The 26,511-nt window shown below is 33.2% G+C and overlaps 1 protein-coding gene across 6 annotated transcripts in view; it reads right to left on the bottom strand.

The window, feature by feature from the left end:
* The window catches only part of Grik2 (glutamate ionotropic receptor kainate type subunit 2), a 588,331-nt gene that overhangs the window by 132,128 nt on the left and 429,692 nt on the right, over nt 1-26,511 (bottom strand). For all 6 annotated transcript variants that reach the window (XM_026787407.1, XM_005363515.2, XM_005363512.2 and 3 more), the window contains exon 12: nt 14,019-14,242. In XM_026787407.1, the coding sequence (XP_026643208.1) occupies nt 14,019-14,242 (224 nt within the window). The remainder of the gene's footprint in view (nt 1-14,018; nt 14,243-26,511) is intronic.

Genomic DNA, 26,511 nt, shown 5'->3' with positions numbered 1-26,511 from the left:
TCTTCCAAAGGTCCTGAGTTCAATTCCCAGCAACCACATGGTGGCTCACAACCATCTGTAATGAGGTCTTATAAAATTATTTGCTAGGGGACTGAAGAGATGGCTCAGCAGTTAAGAGCACTGCCTGCTCTTCCAAAGGTCCTGAGTTCAATTCCCAGCAACCACAAGGCGGCTCACAACCATTTGTAATGAGGTCTAGTGCCCTCTTCAGGCCTGCAGGTATACACACAGACAGAATATTGTATACATAATAAATAAATAAATATTTTTTAAAAAATTATTTTCTATTTCTCCATAAGTTTATTATTTATGTTTTTCTTTGCCTTCTGCTGACCTTTTTCTGTGGTAACATGGTAAAATAATTCCTGAAAATTAATATTTTAGTTAACAATGATATTAATCATATCTTATCTAGCAATGGGGTAATTAATGAAACTTTTTTTTTATTCATAGTAATTCACGGGCATTATCATAACTACAAGGCTCTGGGAAAGGTAATAAATATCAACTTTTATAAATAGGTATGTAAATGTATGACTAAAATCACAGAAAAATACTTATCCAATGTACCATTTCTTCATGCTTATTTATAGACAATGTAGGATAATATAAAATTTTGACACTTTCAGATATTTAAACAGATCCATACCAAATAGCAACATTTACCAAAAAATGAAGTGCTGAGAAAAATGGCCAAAATGTGGAAAGCAGGATAATAACAGAGATATTCAGAATTCCTGCTTCATAAATGTCTCACAGAGTAAGAAAACAAAAAGATTCAAATGGACTTAACAACCATGTTATTTCTATTTATGGTTTTAAAATGAGGGCTCAAATGTCAGTCACATTGTTAAAGTCCTTCCTGTAGTTTGAGACTCTAGGCTTTAACCTTACTTCTTACTGCAAAAAAAATTCTCCTGATGACTAATTCTTGCTTCGTGTTGCATGCCTTTATTAGTCTGTCTTTAGTTATATGATTGCTTGACTTGTGTTGGGCTGTTATATTTGTTAAAACTTCTATATATTTATACAAATATGTATGTATATATAAATTTAACATTATTAATTATATATTTAAAATTATTCATTAGTTAAGAATTTAGAACCTCAAAGGATATTATGCTATGAAATAGCAAATTACTTATCTTTGATATGTAATTCAGTTCTCCTAAATGTCACACTTTATTTAGATCTTATTAATATACCATACCTGTCATTCTAGATTTTTTGCTTTAAGGTTATTCAAAAGTTTAAATGTTTATATTATTATTATCATTATTATTATTATTATTATTATTATTATTTTGGTTTTTCGAGACAGGGTTTCTCTATAGCTTTTGGTGCCTGTCCCGGAACTAGCTCTTATAGACCAGGCTGGCCTCGAACTCCCAGAGATCCGCCTGCCTCTGCCTCCCGAGTGCTGGGATTAAAGGCGTGAGCCACCACTGCCCGGCCAATTGTTTGTATTATTAAATAACATAGTTATATTCAAAGATTTGGTGAACATTATGTTACTGATTTATGCCCCTTAGTATTTTATCTATTTGCTGATATTCATTTTTCCCATCGTTTCTTAGAATTGTACTTAGTTCTTTCAGCCCTTTCCTAGTCTATAAGTCTAGTCATTAGATTTGCAGTCATTTTGATTCATTTTGACTTGTTATAGAAAGTTTAGATTGATGGAAAACATTCCAAAATGAAAGCGTCAGAAAAAGTTGGTTAATTGACTTCTTTATTGTATGATATTCAGTTGTCAATAGTGAATCTCAGGAGAATCAAAACATAGACTGTTTGATTTTATTTGGACACAGAGTTTTTCCCTCTTCTTATAGGTTAAATTATTTGACATCTGCTCTTTAGTAAAATCTATTCTATTATATGTCACAATACATTAATTAGTAGAGAAGGTATTATATTTAACAATTTTTATCTTCATGACTTATAATAAGTTGGGAAAATATTGTTATCTCAAAATATTCCATATCAAAGAATTACATTCTCTAACACTGAGTAATTTTTATATAATTATTCAAGATATTAGAGTGACACTCAAACTTGATAAATTCTCATCTAAGAATATAAACTTTTATTTATGCTATAATTCTTAACACTTAAGGGACTGAGGCAGCATAACATAATAAGTTTGAGGAGAGACTGAGCTACAGGTAAACTCAAGGCCAGATGAGGCAACTGTCTGAAAATGATTTTGCTGTTCTGTAAACCCCTGTAGCAGTCACTGCCCAGAACATGCCTCATGGGATTATCAGGTTGTTGATCCACAAAACCTTAGGCTCACACTATGCCATAAATAATTCTAGATATAAAGGCATAAATAATGGAAGCATTTCTTCCTAATTAAAAAAAAAGAATATCTTGGGATAGAGAGATAGCTCCGTGGTTAAGTGTACTGAATGCTCTTAACACTGGTTTGAGTCCATCAACTGGATGGTGGCTACAGTCCTCTGTAACTCTACTCCCAATACCCTATTTTTTCTTCTGTGTCTTTTGTGTTTTGTTCTTTATTTAGATTTGAGAATTAGATGATATCTGGTATTCCAGTAGTCATCTTGTAATTATGAATCTGAAACCATAACTGTAAGCATAGTGCTGCCAGTAACACATTCCAGAAGGCTTAAAATTAGTTTCTTTTTAAAATCTTTCTGTATTATTAGCAATCAAAGAAACACACACATATTTAAATAACTATTTTGTCAGGTTTCCTTTTAACCACAGTGAAACCTTAAAAAAATAAACAAACAAACAAATAAACAAAACAGGCTCTGAACCTATTGCTAAGCTTCCAGAGATCAACTATCAATTTTTTTGATAAGGTTACTATCTTAGAAAAATATACTACTCTTAAAATAATTTACTAAATTTATAACTAGGGAGAGTGTGTCATGATTTAAAACTGTTCAGTAAGGAAGCACTTCTTCCTCACTCAAAAGAGCTCAACAAGTAGTAAACTATAAACATTCACAGCTATTGATCACAATGAAATCAAATACCTCAATTATTATGACAACTTTTCCACTCTTCACAGACATTTTCACAAGCATTTATCTTTATAAGACACTTTGATATTTCATTAGATATCAAAATTACTGTCATGATGGTAGGATTGATGTTTGAGTTTAGAAATGCTTCCTATAACTTGATAAAACTCAATTCTTTTGCCATGTTTCTAGGCTGTAGGCTTTTTAAATATGCCTCTTGCATGTTCAGCACAGCTATGCGTTAACATTTTTAGCCTGGGCAACTGCAATCCCCTGTGGAACCTGTTCTTTTCCTTTCTGTAGAAATGTATTTGAGTGGCAAGCTGAAGGCTAGTTATGCAAAACAGATACTCCTTCATTGACATAGGGTATATAAATTATCTGTATGTTTGTAAAAACCATACAATCTTCCTGAGAAAATAGGAAATTTAAAGCTAAGCCTTTAAATACATTTTAAATTACTTAACATTGACATCAGTTGGTACATTTAATGCCAGAAAGCCATTATTTATAGGTATAAAGTGCCAGGATTACTTCATATAAACATTGTAATAATATGCTATAGAACATATTATTTAGATTCTATAAATGGATAAGAGCTTAATGAAATGATAAGAATGATAATATCAACTGATTAGTAATGCATTGATGAAAACAAATTTAAATTATGGATAATGAAGAAACATAATAAAATAATGAGTATCATTGGAATGTAGCACTTTCTGAAGACTCTTACTTAAATGTAAAACTTGTAGAAAATTACCTTCAATAATAAACTGATTAGTATATTAATACATTGAAAGTTCATAATACTATATAGCAATATATTATTATTTAATTATCTGAAGTTGCTTTTTATTTTGTGGATTTAAAAATATTTATTATAACTATCTATATATTATGCAAAAAATAATACTGTATTAATATTCATTGCCATTAAATATTTTTTACAAATTTCAACATGAAAGAAAAATTCATTATATTCTGAAAATTAGAATATACTTTTGAAATTATACAATAGTTTTCATATTACCCCATTAGATGGCTACCAACTACTCAACTGTACAATTTTATTCATATAAGAGTGGCTTTAAATTGAGAATTAGCAGGAAAATGGCTCAGATTTCAATGTTGCATTATAAAAATTAATTTTATCCTACAAAGTGTTATTTCTTACTCAGTTAACTATATTTTGAATATAGATACTAAATGTTAAAGGTATTACTTTTAAATAACGCAAACAGCAATATTCTATTTAAAATGTTTCTTTTAATCTTATAAATTAGAGGAAAGTAGTTAGCCTGCAATATGAATCCTAAAAGTTTGTAACACAGTAAGTCAGGGTTGGCTGCCTACCTATGAGTTGTCTATACTGAAACATGGAACCAACTATACTTTTTTATAAAAAAAAAAAGGCACTCAAAAGACAGAAAATGTCTTATATAAATGCTTGATTTAAGTATTTTAAATGATTTAACTGATGTTATCAGGATTACAGGAAATATTAAACATTAACAGGCATAAACATATAAAGTACATAATTTCTTCACTTACTAATATTTTAACTATAAAATTTATTTTTGTAAAACTTTCACAATTTTTTATTTGTGGGCTTTCTGCCTTTTAACTTAAAAAGTCAGAAATGGCTTGAAATATAGTATACTGTATTGATAAATAAAATGTTTTAATGTATTATTTACAATGTGTATACCATATAGTTCTTAAGACAACTGGAATATGTTCATAAATCAAATATTTATTTTAATCTATATTATCCAAATTAACTACCAAAATGAATATTTTTAAATTCTCCAAAAGTAGATTTGAAACATAGCTTTCAAATCTTACTAGTTCAAATGATTTCAAGCCCTAATTAAAACTGAGTAATATGAATTTTTGTAATATAAAATAAGAGGAATATGAACATTTTACAATGAACATATTTCTAGAAGTGGGATTCTCTTTTGTATTCTTTTGTATATATCCATCATAAACAAAATTCACGTTTTCTTTATTGTTTCCAAATCATATCTCAGAGGAACAATTCAATAAATTTATATTGAAGCAAGCCACCCACCACCCCCAATTTGAACACCGATAATAGTAAGGGAAGCCAGGAAACACTTACCTAATTTTATTAGGTTAAAATAATATTCAGGTGCATATTCTGAACCAACTTAGATGACAGTTGTAGCCCAACTGTTTATAATGTTTATCATGCCAGTAACATTGAAAACCTACCATTTCACCTTTGCTTCAAATATTAAATGTATTAATTAATAGGAAAATCTGTTTTAAGTCAATTCATCTTATTTTATCATATTGGAGTCTGACAGGAAAAAATAGATTTTTTTTCAGTAATTAATTTAGGGTCATATATCTTTACTAAAATAAGAAAAAAACCTTTAAAGTCTAGGCTGAAAAATATATACACTTATGCTTTATGAAAATTAGAAGCATTAGAAATAAAAATTGAAATTCAATACACACTAGGTTAAATATATTCATTCTAGTTTTAAAATGTGGATATGTGAAATTACTTCATTAGAAAAGTTTTATCATAAAGAATAAAAAGCTAATTTCTGTACTTTCATATACACACACTCAACAGGATTGATATGAAAACAATTCAACTTGAATGATGTAATTATGTAATGGAATGTAAAAAATTATAGCAATTAAGGTGCTGTGGCATGCTCTAATGAATGAAGTTGTACTGGTTGATGATGTTGTATCTCCTACTCATTAATAATTTGGAGAGAGAACATTATTTCATTTAACATGAAGAAATAAAGTCATAAATCACCACAGTTGTTTTCTTTTTGTTTTCATTTAATATTGATGAAACTTCTCTCATATACATAAATTATGAGAGGGATCAAAATGTGAAATGTATTTTATTCTCCCTAGAATTTCACAAATCTTGCTATTCGTTTACCAAATGAAAGCAATGACTTTTAACGAGGGAATGCTAGGATGTCCAGAGCACAGGTAAATAAGGCTTCATGTTTTACTGAGTTCTTTGTCTAGGTGTTGAATATTCTGAAAATATATTTTAACCTTTATGACTGTGGAATAATGCTATTCTACTCTGTAAAGATTTTTTACTTATAGTGCTTTAATAAAATGCTGATTGGTCAATAGCAAGGTAGAAAGACTAGGTGGGACTACTAGACTATAAGATTCTGGGGAGAAAAAATGCAGATTTACACTCAGCAGCCAGATGCAGAGGAAACATGATAAGAATACAGTATAAGAAAAGGGAGTAAGCCATGTGGCTAAACATAGATAGGAATTACGGGTCAATTTAAGTAGTGATATCTAGCTAGTAATAAGCCTGAGGTAAGAGTGCAAACGCTTTTTAATTAATGTGCTCTGTGCTCTGTGCTCTGTGCTCATTTGGAACTTAGCGGCTGCAGGATCAGGTGATGTAGAACTTCCATCTACAAATGGCACAGAATGTGAGGCAATTACATCCACATAAAACCTGAGAGATCTTGTGAATGGATTCTAGACATAAAAGAACAGATTCAAGCATGATTTCTTGATAGCAGCAACTTCTTGGGTAGACTCTTTTTGCTTGAGGCATGCAGTGGTATCTCCTTTAAGAGAGGCTTCATAACTCAGTGTTAGCATAAAAAAATTGTCTATTTTAAGAGGCCCTGCTACCAAACACTTAAATGATGTTTATGAGCAATCAGTGTCATGCTTCTTGGTTGTGGCAAGGACCTAGAAACTCTACAGAGTTGTGTCAATAAGTTTGTATCCTACTAGTACCTCAACCACGAAGCTAGACTCTCAGGAAGCCAAGGAATGGGAGAGATCCAGCAATGAAAGCCATAGCTTTAATCCTAGCCATTCTGCTTAGCAGATTAAAGACTCATGAGATCACAAAAAGATAGAGATATGTAGTAAAGACAGACTCAGATGAACAAAAAAATCACCTCTAAATGTCATACAGTGTATTTAAAAATATACATAGGTTTGGGAAAGAAAAGAAATATGATAAAGTCCTTAAAAAGAAACAGATGAATAAAAAAGCCACATAAAGATGGAAAATATACAGAAAGTCTGACACTGTGTGTTATTGTGTTGTCTTTGAATTCTGACTGCTGAGAAAGGAGCAATAGGTGCTAAAAGTCATTTGATTATTAATGCTGTCGATTAAATCAACCTATGTATCTATGTAACTGCACTCTCTTTAAGAAAACCTTTCTGTAATAACAAGTCAGAACTTTAAAAAGAGAGAAAAAAACCTTTTAATTTCCTCTGTGCCAAGGATGGGTAACAGGGTCTGGTGTATGTGATTTTATTCTACAAATCCACAGTTGATTAAAATAGAGAAATAAGTGATTATCTCTGTGGTTCTTAGTGTAAAGTAGCTATTTTTTGCATACTATCAGAAGACTCTTCTTTTTTTTCAAGACTTTCCTTCACAATGGGAATGTGTATCTTGGAAATTCATTACATAAAATAATGACATTAAAACAATAGCTTTGAAACATAATAAAAAGTCACATTTACTATTAAAAATTACCACACTACAATTTACACTTTTGCAAAAATGCTATATAGAGGCACACAATTTTTATTGCAGAAAAATATACAGAAAACAAAAACACTAGTGTATATGTTCCTTGGGTATTTCCCTGGTTCTCCCACACAGGCTCAATTGTTTCAAAGCAGAGTTGTAGATAATAGTTCCGCCTTCCCTTTGGAAGAATAAACTGTTTAATAATCAGGAAAATAAAGGACACTGTCTTCCCTAAAAACTAAGAATTTTATTAGTGTGACTGAGAAACCTCTCCCCTACACACACACAAAATAAGTTTTTCCAGTGTCTGTGGGAAAACAGAAGCATTGTGTTCAAAGCTGACAGAACAAACCGTTTTCTGGGAAAGCTTCAGAACAGCCTTTCACAGAACATTCAGCTGAGGTCGTGGAGATGCTTGGAAACAAAGGAGCATGGTGGAATAAGTATATCAATTGTGGAAAGTGTGCTTCATTTTTAGCTTATTGGATTGTAATAGACTCACTGTAACGATTCATTCCTAAAGTAAAAAAAGGGGGGAGGGATGGAAGAGAATTTCATAAAGTAGAATAGGAATAAAATTTGGTAAGAATTGGATAGAACAGAACAGAGCAGAATGGAATGGGATGAAAGGAAGCAGGATGGAGGGGAGCAGAATAGAATGACGTGACCAGAAAAGATGAAAAGGGAGAGAAACAAATCATTAGTTGTATTGTTCATGGTTTGCTGAGCCTGAGTTAACTGATGAGAGGTAAGAGTGCATAGTGGCAACTACCAAGGACAGTACTTTATCCTACATACTGAATTTTTAAATATAACAGCTTAATAATCATTAAACTTCAATGTGTTAAAAATAGAATTTATTTTATAAAACTTTACTTATTTGCTGAGTTAGATATTGTGTATCTCCTTAATGGAAACAAGTCATTCCAGGTCATGTATAAGTCTCAGAGGCATTTGTCTCATCATTTGTGAAATGTGTACACTGAACGGTGGCCTGAAGATAGCAGCCAAATTTCTGGGTGCATCTGGACTCAACAGTGTCATTGGGTCAAGAATAGACAACAAAGGCAAATAAAAAATATATAAAATATATATTACAGTATCAGAAAAACTGGACTATTAAATGTCTTCTCATGCATTTATACTTTATTATGTCTTACCATAAAGAAAGAATAGTCTTTTAGCTGGGCAGTACATAAGAGGTTGAGCATTTGCCCAGCATGTGAGACAAGATAAAGGACTACAATGCAAGCTGAGGGAAATAAAGACTGAAGACTGAAAAAATAAAATAAAACAAAATACCAATAGGTATTTGATTACAAAATGTTGCTAAAATTATTTTAATCATATATTGTCTTTGCACTAGTTAATTTTTTTCTAATTTATATATTTTACTGTCCTGAAATTATAAGAATTGAAAAACATTTTTATTTTTACATGTCAGTAATAGAATTCACCTTCTCCTCCTCCTCATAGACCTATGAGTTCTGTCTAGATCGCTATTGCTTTGCATTACCCAGATAACATCTTTATCATAGGTGATTCCACTCAGTGCCATTTTGTTTGATTCTTCTAAAAATCATGAAAACTCAATACCAACTTTACAACAATGGCCATTTTGTAACCATGACCACGGAAGAGATGTGTAATTTTATAGTGGGGTGACCAAGGAACTATGGAAATATACGGATATGCTCTCTTTGTGGTATTATTAAATCTCACAACTTAAAAAAAAAACAAAAAATATTTCAGTGTGTACTTTCAAAGTGTCTTCAGATTGACTCTGTGCTAAACATTAGATATATTATTGAGATAAATCTTAACACATGGTCCTTTTTAACTATCTTTCCATGTGTGTAAGAGGCATATTAGAATAGCACTCTCCAAAAACCAATTTTTATGCATATTCTAGGAAGTGTGCTACATGAGAAGAAAAATACTAAAAATGTCTCCCTAAAGTTTACTTCTCTTAAACATTACATTAAAAATAAAAGCAAAATAGTTTGCGTAAAGCAGTGTTACAGAAAGTAAGGTATAAATTGTTTTCTGAGTAGGAGGTTGGAAAGTTGGTGGTATAGGCATGTAGGAAAATTTGTATTTTATTTTAATGTGACAAGTCTTCCTACCAGCCAATTTCTTTACCATTGTACAGCTACCAAAACAGTTATCCATTCCTAAGTGCATAATACCCTATTTGTCCTTCACTGTCCATGAGTTGTCACTCATCACAGTGACAAGAATATAAGAGCTATTGCATACTGCTCCAGAAATATGATCAAAGCTGTTAATGTGAACATTTTGGACACGGATTTTTAAACTCAATAATTTAGTGTATGAATCACATTTCTTTTAAGTTTGTTTACATTTTGTTTTCTAATGTCCTGAGCAACAGCTTTGTGTGTAATTGTTCAGGTGACATCAATCCTGTTGGAGGGAAATGTGTGTACCACTATTCCCTTCATTTGTGCATTGATATCCATTATGTATATCTATATTACAAATTATAAAAAAAAATCAAAAACAAACCTTATATATGAAATTTCAGTAGCTCTGGTTGTCCTTGAGATAGATCCTCTCTTCTCTATGGGAATTTAATTGAATGGGAATTTAAATTAACCTATTTTATAAAAAGGTCATTGTTGGTATTCTATGTTGCTTAATGTGGGAAATATTTGAAGCAAGGTGAAAAACAAATCTTATGCATAGATAGGGTGGGTGCCCTAATCAGCCTTTTTATATGACTATCTTCTCACTAATTGTATAACTAGATTAAAGCATATGAGAAAGGAAGATGGGGAATAAGATTGAGAAATACTAAAAGAGAATACCGTTACACAAAGACTTTCTGTTTGTCAGTCGGGAAAAACTGTTAAGATATTTAGGACAGGGACATTTGTTCTTTGGAATGCAATATCCCAGCCTTACATATTCTCCTAAACAAGTTCTCTACTAAATCAGAGAAGGATGCTGATTGTGTCATTATGCTACAAATAACAAATTATAAGTCTATAAAGACCATATGACACAGTAAACCAACACAAAAGTATCGGAGACATTTTTCCCTTAGAAACCATTAAATATACTAAATTGGTAAAGTATATGTAGGTGTGTTTTTTTGTAAACTAAAAATAAAGCCATGTTATTTTAATGACTAAAAACATTATATACTTTAAAATCTAGCTTTAAAGCATGAATGCTATCAATTCATATTTAGTTTAAAGTTTTCATAAGACTAATGTTATTAACATGATAATAGAGTATTCATCTAGTAGATATTGAAATGACTGATGACAGTCTGTCTAATACTTTATTTTTTATAGTCAGCTTTATATATGTGTGAAAATGTAAGTCATTTTTATGAATATAAGTTTCAAATACATAATCCTTAAAACTAAGATATAGGATAATAATTTTATATTTTTATTACATTGCTGAAAGTTTGTGTGTATATATGCGTGTATGCTATATTTATTATACAATAAATAATATATACATGTATTTTTCTGCATGTACATGCATATCTGTGTTAGATAAACTAGTAAACATCAAGAAATTTTTAGTGTTTTATGAGATTCTAATAAGTGTGATTTTAAAGACAGTAAATAGTTTACTAATAGAGAGAATGCTTAATGAAACAAGTAGAATGAAAGCTGAAAGTTTGTCTGTGAAGGTAAAAAGTTATAGAAGATAAATTGTTTCAATAAGAATAGAAACAATATTAGAATTTTGACAGGTCAAAAATAATTATAAGTTCAGACAATATTAAAATATTTGTTATATTTAATTATGCAATCAGTTGTTTTCTTTCCTTATTAGGTATTATATGATTTTTTTAAAATTTCAGTGTGGTATATCTCAATAATGTATAAGTAGGAATTCTGTTATAGACTCAGTGGTTGGTTTAGACATCAGTGTTGATGATTTAAAATGAAGATAACACACATATTGATATTTTAGTATTAACTATAAATTTAACAGACTCAGTAGTCAGATGGGAAAGAAGTTTCAGTAAAGACTACTCAGACTACTCAGACTACATTGACCTATGGGCATGCCTTTAGGGAACTGTATTGACTACATTAATAGTTGTGGGAAGACCCACCCCAATTGTAGACATCAGAAAAATTGCCTGATCTGTCATAATGGACAGGCTAAAACACAGACAATAAGCTACACAGGCATCCTTTATGTGTATACATAGTGTGACCAGCTACTTTATTCTCTACTGACTCAACTTCCAGCCATGATGGCTGTGATCTCTAATGTGAGTGAAAAATAAACAATATATCTTTTAATGCTTTGTTCACAGTAATATTATCACATGGCAACAATAATGGAAACTAAGATATGCACCTAAGAGCTTCTTTGTTTTTCTGTATTAGGGTCCAAACTCAGCTTTGCAAAGGTTAGGCATGTGCCCTGCCACTGAGATACATCATTGCTGAATAGTGTCCCTTTTTCTTTTCTATAATTTAATGGAGATACAGTATGCACTCTTTATAAAAATATAAAAAAATACCATGTATACTGACTTCAGTAATGTCAGTGATTCATTGCAGCTCTCTGTATAATTTTAACTTATAAGTAAAAGTAAAATACTACATTTTAAACTCAAAATAAAAATTATACTTCCTATTGATTTAGAAGGGCAATTAACTACTACCAGTAGACTGTTTCATTTCCTCTGGGGTTGCATCTCAAAGCTTCTTTCATACAAGGAAAAACTGGTTTTATACAAACTCATTTGACTTGGGGGCTTGCATTAGAAATTAACTTGAACCTTGACATTCTTCTGTTCATCTTAATTAGTAATGATAAGCAAAGGTATTCTGGAAACTTAGACATAGCCTTACACTCTTTTCAAAGACTAATAAATACAGTTATTGTTTAATAAATTATCAGACATTAATTAATAGAATAGTTAAGAGCTTTCTGATAAAGTTTTTGTTTTGTATTGTATTGGTTTTTAGATATTTAATAAATTATTTTTCATTCTTTGAAAAATAAGATAGAGCAGGATGATTTCAAATTCACTCATTAAATAACAAATAATAAATATAGTCTGTAACTCTCTTAAACATAAAGTCAATAGAATATGACATACTACCTGACCTTATATTTTCAAATTGAAAAAATACATTATTTCAATGGGAATTACCTTATTATCTTTTTAATCAATACAGGTAACAGTTCAACATAACATCTCATTTTTATAGAAAAGGAGAGTTAAATAGTATTTTGAACTATTTGTTAATTTTGTATAACTACCCCATGTCTTTTACTAGTTAATGTATCTGCAGCTGGAAAATAAACTCGAGTCTAGTTCAAGAGTTCAAGAGAAGTTCTATTAGACTTTAGCACGAGTGATGCCTACACAATTTCTCAGGACAGTGTGGTGCTAGGAGCCTTCTTCCATTATATATACATTGCTGCAAAGTGAATACATGGGAAGACAAACAAAAATGTTTGTTTATGTAGAGTAGCTTCTCTTTGCTCTATGTGCTGACTGAAAACTGTTCTAGGCTTTAGCTAATTCTGAAAAAAAAAACATTTGCACTGGCTTTTGTTGGTTACTAAACAAATATGTTATTGATCCAAAGACACTATAAATGTCTTATTTTGTTTCCTAGGTTCATAAAAAAGTGGAAGTTAATGATCCTGAACTACATAATCTAAATTTGAGTTTTGAGGAAGAATAAAGAACTATGAAAAAAAAGCCCTACTTGCTGTACAGCTGCTTGGTACAAACAAATACAAACTATTATGGTCTTAAGTAGTCAAATTTTAACATTAAACAGTTAGGTAACATAATAAATTAAAAAGATAATTATGTATAAATTTATCAAAAATATAAATGTGTAAAGATTTATGCTATACATAAAATTTATTTTATTCTTTTTATAAAAGAAAATGTATTGCCCTACTTCTAGGAAAGTAAATGATTTTATCAGAGAATTTAAAGAAAGCTCAAAGAGGTTTTCAAAAATTCTTTATGACAAAATTTTTAAAAATTCATATTTAATTTTGACTATCAGGCACATAAATGCACATAGTCATAGATTATAAGAATTTTTATCTAACAGAAATCTACATCTAAATTCTAATACTTTTTACCACAAAGTATAAAAACTCAAAAACATAATGTACTTCAGCTTCATTATGGCAGCAGTAGAATTCAGAATCTTGAGGTACAAGTATAATCTTAGTTAAAAGCAGAGAAAGCTGTTTCAATAATTAGGACTGCTTTCAGAATTTGACCATAAAGACTAAGGTCTACCTACCACACTTGCAGCTTACTGACACAACCAGCATGCTTTCTGTCACAGATGGCAGCCTAGTCCATGGAGTAAGTGTATATGATTCTTAGAAGTTTGTAAATCTATGGCACCCCAAGAGAAAGCAAGGAAAGTAGATTGTGACTTTTGACAATTATTAGGTAGAAAAAGAGGTAACAATTGCCAAAAAAATCACAAAAGTGAGCATGTTACCTGGCTATGACAAAGAGCACACAACTGACACCCAAGTAAGCCAGCAGAATATACATCCAGATATCAGGGGAGAGAGGATTCAGGAAGGAGAAGACGCCCGGGTTTGTACCATTGGGCTTGCGGTACAAAATACTTATTCCAAGTGTCATAAACGGCTTGGAAAAGTCGATGACCTTCTCTCGAACATAGGTAATAGCCAGAGGAGCAACTGCGAGGTCAGCTTTCTGTGGAGAGAAACAGAAAAACAGGAAAACAATGAAGAAAATTGAATCTAATTTAATCACAAGTAAAATATCTGTAACTAAAGATTTTACACATAATAATTTTTGTAATGATTAAATTTTGTTAAGATCAACAGTGCTCTTTACTCTAAAGAGATGATTGACCATTTAGTAAGTTACCAGTTCCTATGTGCTTCCAGTTACTACATCAGCCTTGACCATAACTATTTAGGAAAAAAGAAATAAAATTATGAAATAAACATAAAACAAACTATTATAATACAGTAAATAAAATTATTCATAATGAAACTTTCAATAATTGCTTTCACTGTTAGTCTTAAAATTTCATTTTATCTTGACTTGCCTGCATATTTTGATTGAATTACAAGTGTAGTGATAACCATCTCAAACTATTTATCTTGCAATCAAAAATAATTTTCTGGACAAAGGGGATGGCTTTACAGGCACAAACTCATGTTACCATATCTGACAAGCTAAGGCGCATCCCTGGAACCCATATGGTATAAAGAGAGAACAGACAACAACAAATTGTCTTCTGATTTTCATATGTATAGTACCAACACTCATAAACAAAGATATCATACATTTGCATACACACACATACAAGAATGTAAAGAGTTTAGTTTTCACAAATATAGAATAGTTCAGCTAAAACATTTGGCCTTTAAATACTTAAGACATTCTTTAAATCACACAAAACTGAAAATTGTGTACTACCCTCAAACTTTTATTTCTATTCCTCTAATTTCTTTTATATTAGTCAATGAAAATCCTCACACCATTGCATAAATCACACAGCATTTTGGCAGTACACAAACTGATAGAAAGGGTTAATTTAAGATAAATGAGCTAGCTGGAAAGATGCCTAAGATACTAGTCAAAGAGTGTTGTATTTAGTATAGTTTCTGTGTAATTATTGGGGTCTCAGCAATCCTAAAAAAAAAAAAAATGAGCAGTGTCTGACTGCAAAGTGGCACCCAATATGGTATCTAGATCAAGAAAAAGGGCAGCTTCTTGGTAGCCTTGTTTTCATTTTTCAGACATCTTCTGTTTGCTGTCAGTGAGCACAGCTTCTCTAAGAGAAGGCTTCCTGCCTCAGTGATAGCAGTAAAACCTGGGCAGCTCCTTTAAGAAGGTGTCCTGTTTCGTCTATTTGCATGAATAGCACTGGACTTTTCAGGAGGCCAAACACCTGAATGGAGTTTTTTGGCAACATGCTGCAACTTACTTGGTGGCAACATGGGTTGAGGTGGTGAGGATGGCTCCCACCTGGCAGTCCCAGAGCTGGGGGTAAAAGTACCTTCATCATTTTGAAAGGCTGAGAGAGGTGAACCCAGCATCCAGGGCCACTGCAAACAAGCTGTTTACCATTTTAAAAGCAATCCTGGTCAGAAAATGATTGCAGATACACAATAAAGACAGATTCAGACAAAAAAAAACCATCCAAATAACACACAGTATATTTGAAAATGTACATAGGCTTGGGAAAGAGAAGAAAAAAAGTAGAGACAGTTATAAAAAATAAAGTTTTGAAGAAACAGTAAAACTAATATAAAAGAGTATAGACAGACATAGGTTAGAAGAATAGAAGTAAAATAAGCCTTGTAAAGATGGAAAATCCACAGAAAATTTATATTATACTTATTATTGTATTTTCTTCGAATATTTTGACTGTGCTAAGTACACTGAGACATTTCATTGTGCAGGTTGCTAAGCTAAACCAACATATATTTTAAAGGTATCTTGACTTCAAAATTTGGGTCTAAGGATATGTTGCTTTAGAAAAGAGGTTCTTGTTTCCACAGAGGATAGAAAGCTGTAGATTCCTCACCAGCTAATATTGTTTGATCAAACAGGACCTCCTGAAACAATGCCCCAGATGGTCCAACATCCATGAGAGCTTCAGGACTGCTAGAAGAGTGGATCAGCCACACAGGATACCCCATGGAAGACCTGATTAACAGCACCCCAAATCAGCAGGAAGTAGTCTGCTGGAGAAGGGAGCTACTTATTTGGTTCCCAGCTATCCAGCTATCTTAGATCTGAAATAATCACATAAAACTATATTATTTAAAACACTGCTTAGTCTATGAGCTCTAACATCTTATAAGGCTAGCTATTACATTTTAATTTAACCCATCTCCATTAATCTGTGTATCATCACTTGGCAATGGCTTACTGGCAAAGTTTTAGCATGTCTGACTCTGGAAGTGGCTCCATGACATCTCTATTACTCTGTCTTTCTTTCTCCCAGCATTCAGCCTAGCTTTCCCTTCCTACCTAAGTTCTGTCCAAAGCAATCTCTTTATTCATTAATGGTAATCACAGTACATAGAGGGTACCCCCACATCAGTAGTCTAGAGAACTATGCTGGTAGGCCACAGCCTCATACCAATACACAGATTGATTGAAATGGTTTAATTTAATATATGATCTAGCTAGAAAGACACCTAAGCTATTAGTTGAGCAACATATTAATCAATAAAGTTTTGTGTGATTATTCAGGTCTAAGCAGTTGGGAAACAAGCAGTCTTTGACTACAGATGACTATTAATCTGTATTTCATAATTGTACATTATGTTTTTGAAAGAGCTGTAAAAACACAAAACCTTAAACAAGAGCAGAAATACATGTACACAGTTTAACAAAATCAACCTTAAATTCGTATCAGTAGACCAAGATCCATACCAATTTAAAGCATTCATCTCTATATCATATCCCTCTATAAATGAAAACAAACATCTACAATCAATTGTTTCGGTACTTCAGGGGTAGTTTTCTCCAGACTGCTTTCTGATGTTTGTTGGGCAAGGTATTTAGGTTTCATAGAGACCTCTCATGGGGTCTTGCTCCATCAAAGCACATTAGCTTGGAAGAAATCCACAAGTTCTGTGGAAACAAATACAGACCCTATTTTCTAAACTAACATATACTCAGATGCAAATTTTGAAGCCAAAATACTTTTATGTTGATTTAATTAAGCAGACCCCAGAATCAAATGTTTCTCTGAAGTTAAAAAATCCAAAGAAAACACAATAATATACATAATCCAGACTCTCTATGTGTATTCCATCTTTATGTGGTTTATTTATTTTTACTCTATGACTTTTTAATATTTATTTTATTACCTTAGTCCTCTACTCTATGATTATCTGTACTTGTTTTTCTAAGTGTCAATACTCTTTTTACCCTCTCTCCCAAGTCTATGTACATTTTTGAACACACTATTGTGACCTATTCAGTGGTTTGTTTTTCTGTGAGTTTGTCTTTATTGTATATCTGTAATCATTTTCTGACTAGTTTCTTAAAATGCTAAGTGGTGTGGCTAGAACTATGGCTGCTTTGCCTTTTGGCCATATCCTAGTCCAACATGGTAGAGGCATGTTAACCACCAACTCTGCAAACCAATCTCAAGGCCACAGATCCAGGGATGGAGCAGGTCTGTCGCCATTAAGCAACTAGTATCACTCTTCTTACGAACCCCATTTAAGTGCAGGACCTTCTGAAAGGGCCAGAGTTTTGTACTACCAGCATGAACCAGGAAGCTGCCTCTTAAAGAAATTACTCATTTTTTGCTGATAATGCTGAGTCACAAAGACTTCTTTTAAAGGGATCACGACTCTGCTTGCCTCTAGCAAACAGATGCCACCAAAGAAAATGCTGCTACCAAGAAGCAATTCTTAATTCTGTTTGGTTTTGTGTATAGAATTCCTTCCTAAGCTCTCTCATGTTTTATGGATATAGTCAACCCACATTAGTATCATACATAAAAAGAAACTGCTTGTTCATTTTCCGGCTGCTAAAACCCAACTAATCACATAGACACTAAATTAATTAAAACACTAGTCAATGGCTCAAGCATATTATTGGATAATTCTTATATGGTAAATTAATCATTTTCTATTAATCTATATTGCTGTGAGGCTGCGACCTATTAGTAAGATTCCTTCTAGTATCTCTCTCTTTGGCAGATACATAGCATCTCCCTGAATCTGTCTACTCTCTAGATCTCTGTTTAGATTTCCCCTGGCTTTACTCTGCTAAGCCATTGGCCAAAACAGCTTTATTCATTAATGAATACATGCAACACATATACAGAATGATTTTCCACATCAGGTATTAAATGTCCAATATTTCAAAAATTAATTATAATTTCTTAATTAAATTAATAATTCATATTACATCTATAGTGAGATGGAAAATGTTTCTGTTTTTTCAACAATGAAATACTGTGACAGATCTATTAATCACAATTTAGTGATAGACATGGAAGAGTCTAATGCATATTCAAATGTAGTCCTTTCAATGCTCATATAAGGATCCTTGAAGCCAAACACCAGAAGAACTATAACATCACAATCAATTAGATAAAGAAGAACTCAATGGAGTATTTAGGGGAATGTTTACAAGATACTTTATACTCATTCTGAGCAAGAAATATAGCAGATAACAAATATGGATTCTGAACTGACTTGAGACTCAAACTCTCTACAGATAATTCTTCCTATGTTTGATTGCCCCAGAAATGGATCTATTTAATTTGAATTTCTGTAGCTCTCCAAGGGGCTTTTTGTCTCAGGAGAGGATACTAAAATTTCTTATTATGTGTATATTTAATGTCTTTCATCAACAAATGTATTAGAAATTTATCTGATGATTTTTTTATATGTTTTCCTGTCTCACTCTTTGTGTGCATGTGTGTGTGCTTGAGTACATGCATGTGTGTGTGTGTGTGTGTGTGTGTGTGTGTGTGTTGTCTTTCATTGGATAATGGATCAATTCTTTTTTTTATTTAAAAATTTCCACCTCCTCCTCTTCTCCCATTTCTCTGCCCCTCCCCCTTATCCCTCCCCCCATTCTCTTCCTCCTCCCTTTCCAGTCCAAAGAGCAGTCAGGGTTCCCTGCCCTGTGGGAAGTCCAAGGCCCTCTTCCCTCCATCCAGGTCTAGGAAGGTAAGCATCCAAACAGACTAGGCTCCCACAAAGCCAGTACATGCAGTAGGATAAAAACCCAGTGCCATTGTCCTTGACTTCTCAGTCAGCCCAACTTGTCTGACACGTTCATAGAGTCCAGTTTGCTCATATGCTCCATCAGTCCCAGTCCAGCTTGCTTTGGTGAGCTCCCATTAGATCAGCCCCACCGCCTTAGTGAATGGGTGCACCTCTCAGGGTCCTGACTTCCTTGCTCAAGTTCTCTCTCCTTCTGCTCCTCATTTGGACCTTGGGAGCTCAGTCCAGTGCTCCAATGTGAGTCTCTGTCTCTAGCTTCATCCATCTTTTAAACATTATGTTTCTGTTTTTTGTTTTGTTTTTTTATTGATTTTTATTGAGCTCTACATTTCTCTCTGCTCACCTCCCTGTCTCTCCCCTCCCACTTTCAACCCTCCCTCAAGGTCCCCATATTCCCAATTACTCATGAGATCTTGTCTTTTTCTACTTCCTATGTAGATTAGATCTATGTAAGTCTCTCTTAGTGTCCTCAGTGTTGTGTAAATTCTCTGGGATTATGGTTTGTAAGATGGTTTTCTTTGATTTATGTTTAAAAACCACCTATAAGTGAGTACATGTGATAATTGTCTTTCTCTGTCTGGGTTACCTCACTCAAAATAATGTTTTCTAGTTCCATTCATTTTCCTGCAAAATTCAAAATGTCGTTATTTTTTTCTGCTGTGTAGTACTCCATTGTATAAATGTACCACGTTTTCCTTATCCATTCTCCTGTCAAGGGGCATTTAGGTTGATTCTAGGTTCTGGTTATGATAGACAATGCTGCTATGAACATAGTTGAGCACATGTCTCTATGGCACAGTTGAGCATCCTACGGATATATACCCAAAAGTGGTATTACTGGGTCTTGAGGAAGGTTGTTTCCTAATTTTCTGAGAAATCATCATTCTGACATCCAAAGGGGCTATACCAGCTTATATTCCCACAAGCAATGCAGAAGTGATCCCTTTTCCCCACAACGTCTCCAGCCTAAGTTGTCATCAGTGTTTCTAATCTTAGCCATTTTTACAGGTGTAAGATGGAATCTCAGAGTTGTTTTGATTTGCATTTCTCTGGTTACAAAGGATGTTAAACATTTCCTTAAGTGTCTTTCAGCCATTTTTATTTTCTCTGATGCGAGTTCTCTGTTTAGGTCTGTACTCCATTTTTTGTTGGATTATTTGTTCTTTTGATGATCAATTTCTTGAGTTCTTTGTATATTTTGGAGATCAGACCTCTATCTGATGTGGGGTTGAGGAAGATCTTTTCCTATTCTGTAGGCTGTTGTCTTTTCTTGTTGACCGTGTCCTTTGCTTTACAGAAGCATTTTAATTTCAGGAGGTCCCATTTATTGTTTCTCTCAGTGTCTGTGCTGCTGGGGTTATATTTTATAATCAAGTCTTGATTTCAATAGTAAAAATGTTCTCCTGTAAGTTATTTTCTCCTTCCTCAAGGCACACTAGATACATTGATTGCCCTCTATGTCTTTTAGTCTTTTCAATGACTCTATTTTAGTCTTTCTGCACTATCTGTTAGTTAAATCAATGAATATTTCCTTCACTTAACTAACTTATTGTATTGAATATAATTTATGAGCTCATTTTTATGATGACAAGTAACTTAAACTATCATTGTCAAATTATTTACCTCATTTTAAAATTCATTGTGCTGTGGAGTTAATTCTTTTAAACATAGATTATTGATATTAAAATATTTTTGTCCTTATCACCTTCTTTACGCTATAACTTTTAATAGCTATATTTTATATCAAGGGTAACTTTATATTTTTAACATATTTGGTTATTGTGAGTTTTTCCCCTCTCTATTGTTTTTTCAACTCTTTGCACATAGCTTGACATGCCCTATTCTACTGGATCTGTTTATCTTCCACTCAGTGTTTCTTCTCTACTATTCCATCTCTCAACTGTATTATTTAAAAATAAGTTGTGCTCACAAATTACAATATATTAGTAGCATTTCTTATCTAGTCTCAAAACAATTAGGCTTCTTAAAGAAATTGCTAGTAAAATGGCTAATCTATTTGTATTCACAGTATTGAGTATGTAACCTTGAAATAATTTAAGATCCATTTCTTCAGATGTGAAGGGAAAAATATACTCTAAAGAGAGTAAAAAGAGAGATCATAGAGAATGCGAGTATAAAGAGATAGATAGATGATAGATAGATAGATAGATAGATAGATAGATAGATAGATAGATAGGTTACTGATAGATGATAGTCTGATAGATTAAGGTAGAAATAAGATACTACAAAGATATATGAATGCATACATGCATATATACATACAACAGATGAAGATAATTGAGTAGGTTCTTAAAAATAATGCTAAATAAAGCCTAAAACATCTTCTTGGTAAGCAATTTGAAAACATTAATAGGAATAATTTTTAACGCAACATGAGATCAAAAATTTTAGAAGATTTATCAATTCACAGTAATAGACAGTGAACATAATATTGTAAAAAAAAAATACCTCAATGAGCTACCTAAAACACTAGCTAACAGAGAAAGAGAAATTCTATTCTTTAATTAAGACCTAATCATTTAAAAATAATAAAAATAAATCTATAGGAAAGGGGTGGTGTCTACAGAGAAAGACATGAGGTACACAAAATTCCTGTACATAAAAATCAAAGCCGAATATAAAGATAAAAATGTATACTATGTAAAAAAAATGACCAACTTCTTGATCACCTCAAAAAGTGAGAAGGGATAAGAACATCATAATAAAGCATTTTATCCATTTGGAAGGAAACATTGAGGAACAACGTTTTGATACATTAGTTGTCATTCTCTTTAGGACACAAGAGTATCTTTTACAGTTCAAGGATATGTTATCCTATGTCACCAGCTACAAGGAGTAAGGGAGAAATTTAGAACACCATTGCAACATAAATAGAGAACAGTGGGTACAATGACACCGATGGGACTTTCCTCAAGCACTCATGATCTCTGAGTATATATATTTTTCGAGACAGGGTTTCTCTGTGGCTTTGGAGCCTATCCTGGAACTAGCTCTGTAGACCAGGCTGGTCTCCAACTCCCAGAGATCCGCCTGCCTCTGCCTCCCGAGTGCTGGGATTAAAGGCGTGCGCCACCATCACCCGGCCTCTGAGTATATTTTATACAGATTTTATTTTTCCCATCTCACTATCATTCTCAATCTTAGTTTACCTTTCTATGAGAGGAACAGTAAAACAGATAATGACATTAGCACAGGGTCAGATTTCTAGAATGGTAAGTGCTATGAACCAACAGATAAATCATAAATTCTGTCATAGATGTAGTAGTAAATTTGAGCAACTGAAAGTATACTGATGAGAAAAGTTTTGAGGAATAACTTACATGACCATTCAGTTTATATATTAAGTCAAATTAGAATACTAAGGAAGAGTTACTGAATAAGCAGAAGGCAGCATTGAATTTATATAGCACTCATTTTCAAATAGTGTGACTCAGATAATTATAATGTAACAGTAAGAGAGGCAGTTGAGAGGTATCTAGACATGAATTCAAGAAGCTTTGCTGTTCAGAGTGATAGATGATCTTCTATAAAAACACTGAACTCACCAAGAATAATTAAATTGACTGTCTTCAAGAGAAAGGCTGAGTCAGCAACCAAACTTAACAGTACATGAGTAATTGTAAAAGTGTGTAGGTGAGAATACAATAAGGAGAAGAATGGTGCACACAGAGGACTAAGCCTCAAAGAAGCATTGTTTTCCTGGGATCTACAAACATTAAGAATTTGCGATCAAAGAAAACCAGAAGTCTCTTATTTCTTTGTTAAGTTTGACCTGTCCATTGGTGAGAGTGGAGTGTTGAAGAATCCTACTATTACTGTGTGAGGTTTTATGTGTGATTGATGTTTTAGTAATGTTTCTTTTACATATGTGGGTGCTCTTGTATTTGGGGCATAGATGTTCTGGATTGAGACTACATCTTGATGAATTGTTCCTGCTATGAGTACAAAGTGTCTATCTCCATCTCTTCTGCTTTATTTTAGTTTGAAATCTATTTTGTTAGATATTAGAATAGCTACATTCACATGTTTCTTAGGTCCTTTTGATTGGAAAACCGTTTTACCAACCTGTTATTCTGAGGTGGTGTATGTCCTTGAGGTTGAGGTGTGTTTGTTATATACAGCAGAAGGCTGTATCCTGTTTTCAGATTCATTTTTCATATTTTGTAGCCTGTGTCTTTTTATAGGAGAATTGACTCCATTGGTATTAAGAGCTATTAATGATCAGTAGTTGCTAATTCAGTAATAGGGTTTGTGTGTTTCCCTTCTTTGGGTTTTGCTAGTGGTGAGTTACCTGTTGCCTGTGTTTTGTAGGTACAGTTAGTTTCCGTGGGTTGGGGTTTTCCTTCCCCTACTTTCTGTAGAGCTGTGTTTGTGGATATGTATTGTTTAAATCTGGTTTTGTCATGGAATATTTTGTTTTCATCATTGATGGTGATTGAAAGCTTTGCTGGGTATAGTAGTCTGGGCATCTCTGGTCTCTTAGGTCTGCAGCAATCTACCCAGGGCATTCTGGCTTCCATGGTTTCCACTGAGAAGTTTGGTGTAATTCTGATTCTACCTTTATATGTTACTTGATATTTTTCTTATGCAGCTCTTAATATTCTTTCTTTGCATTTTGATCATTATATGGCAATGGGACTTTTTTCCCAGTCTATCTGGTGCTCTGTAAGCTTCTTATACCTTCATTGGGATATCATTCTTTAGGTTGGGAAATTTTCTTCTATGATTTTGTTGACTATATTTTCTGTGCCTTTGTGCTGGAGTCTTCCTCCTTCTACGCCTATTATTTTTAGGTATGGTCTTTATATGGTGTCCCAGATTTCCTGGATGTTTTGTGTTAAGAATTTCTTTGTTTGAATATTTCCTTGACCAATGATTCTATTTTCTCTATAGTATCTTCAACACCTGAGATTCTTTTTTCTCACTTGTATTCTGTTGGTTATACTTGTCTCTGTAGTTCCTGTTAATTTGCCCATGTTTTCCACATCCAGAATTATCTGATTTTGTTTTCTTTATTACTTCTGTTTCAGTCTTCAAGTCTTAAACTGTTTGCTTCACCCATTTGGTTGTTTTTCTTTTTTTTTCCCCTTGGGTTTCTTTGAGGTATTTATTTCTTCCAATTTTGTGTTTGTTTTATTTTTATTTTCTTTATGTGAGTTTTTCATTTCCTCTTTAAAGTCTCCATCATTTTCATAAAGTTATACTTAATGTCATTGTCTTCTGCTGCTTCTGGGTTAGAATGATCACGTCTTCCTGTTGAATGACCTTTGGGATCTGGTGTTACCATGCTGCTTTTTAGGTTGTTGAATGAATTCTTGCATTGATGCCTACCCATCTCTTCCTTCCAATGAGGCTGTCAGTGTCTTGCACCTTATTTCAATTCTTGCAGTACCTGTCTTGAATGTTTGGAATTTTTTTCTTGATCTTCTCTGTACTGTCAATGTCTGTGTCTCAGAAAGCATCTGAGGTCTCTCTAAACCTGCTTTCTTGGACTTTTCTCCTGACTCACTCTCTTCGTCCTCTCTCTTGGTCCCCTTAGTATTGTAGTAAGCTCTTAAGTCCCCTCAGGGTGGTGCAAGCTGTATTTCAGAGTTCCAAAGAGGTTTCAGGAGTTTGTGGCAGGGTAGGGCTAGTAACTTAGTGGGTCCAGTGGATGGGTTAGGTTTTGGGGAGGGGGTACCTGCAGGAAACTTTTCTGCTGGCTGGCTAGAAATGCCAAGGGAGTTGGGGGAGGGGCCCAGGGATTTGTCCCACTGTGGAGGTTCTAGAGAGTGGGGTGTCCCATCATTTGGCTGTTCACCCTCATCTTGGGTTTTCTCAGTACTGGAGCAAGCTGTGTTTCAGAGTTCCACCAAGGTTACAGGAGGATAGGTGACTTTGTGGGCAGGGTGTGGCTAGTAGATTATATAGTCTGGTAGATAGTGTTGGTTTTTGGAGGAGCCTACCTACAGGAACCTCTCCTTCTGGCTGGCTAGAAAAGAGAGGAATTTGGGGGAAGGGCTCAGTGTTTGTCGCACTTTGGATTCCTACAGAGTAAATTGTTGATCTTAGTGTCTGTGATATCAGTGTTCTGTTCATAAAGTCATCTTCTGTGCCAATTTCTCATTTTCTCTCCTAGCATATACATTGTATCTGGTTTAATGTAAAGGTTTTAGATTCATTTGAACTGGAGTTTTTGCAGCATGATAGATATGGATCCATATGCATTCTTTTACAAACAGATATTCATTTTGACTAGGTCCACTTTTTGATGCTGTCTTTTTTTCCAGTGTTGTATTTTGACTTCTGAGATGGCTAGACTCACAAACAAAATCAAAAGATCTTATTTTTAAATTTATTATTCTCTTTTGTGTATATGATATTTGTGCTCTCATCCAGTCCAGTGCATTTTTATGCTTCTACAAGGATATCACACTGCGCTGGATATTTATAAGATACTTATCTCTGTGAAATGAACTTCATACTGTTCATGGTACATAATGTCTACTGTGACACGCATGCTTTCATATTTATGCTTTCTTAGCAGAGCAAAGTGAGTCTCAGGGACTTTCACAAATTGGTCAAGATCATATTTCAATACAGAGTGAAGAAGGGTGTGGAATCTGACTTATTCAGTAGCATCATACAGGCTATATGTCAAACTGTGTTAAAACAAAATACATTTGAATGATTGGATATCATTCAACTGTAAAAAAATGAGTTAACAAATATTAAACTGAAGATGAATTTCAAAGGGAAAAACAAGTACAAATATTCACTAAACGATTCATGCTCTATATTGATACTAATAAACAGAGTCATTATTCTTGAAAACAGAAAATTTTTATCTACATAAATTCTTCTTTCCTTCTCAGACATATTAATATTTATCTACATATAGAAAAATATATATTCATAGGTTTAGTGTACATCAGCACAAATTTCCCTATGCAAATAAAAACATATAATAACATACTTGTCATGTGGCAATGCTATAAAATTTTAATTTTAAAAATTAAGGGCAAGTTTGATTGTTTTTTAATGTAGCATAAGAGATAATATTTTTTATTATTTATTTATTTATTAAAGATTTCTGTCTCTTCCTCACCACCGCCTCCCATATCCCTCCCCCTCCCCCAATTACCTCCTCCTCTCCCAAAGAGCAGACCTGGTTCCCTGCCCTGTGGGGAGTCCAAGGACCTCCCACCTCCTTGCAGGTCTAGCAAGGTGAACATCCAGACT

Source organism: Microtus ochrogaster, linkage group LG9 (assembly GCF_000317375.1).
Source record: "Microtus ochrogaster isolate Prairie Vole_2 linkage group LG9, MicOch1.0, whole genome shotgun sequence".
Taxonomy (NCBI): domain Eukaryota; kingdom Metazoa; phylum Chordata; class Mammalia; order Rodentia; family Cricetidae; genus Microtus; species Microtus ochrogaster.
This window is presented reverse-complemented; position numbering and strand designations above follow the sequence as displayed.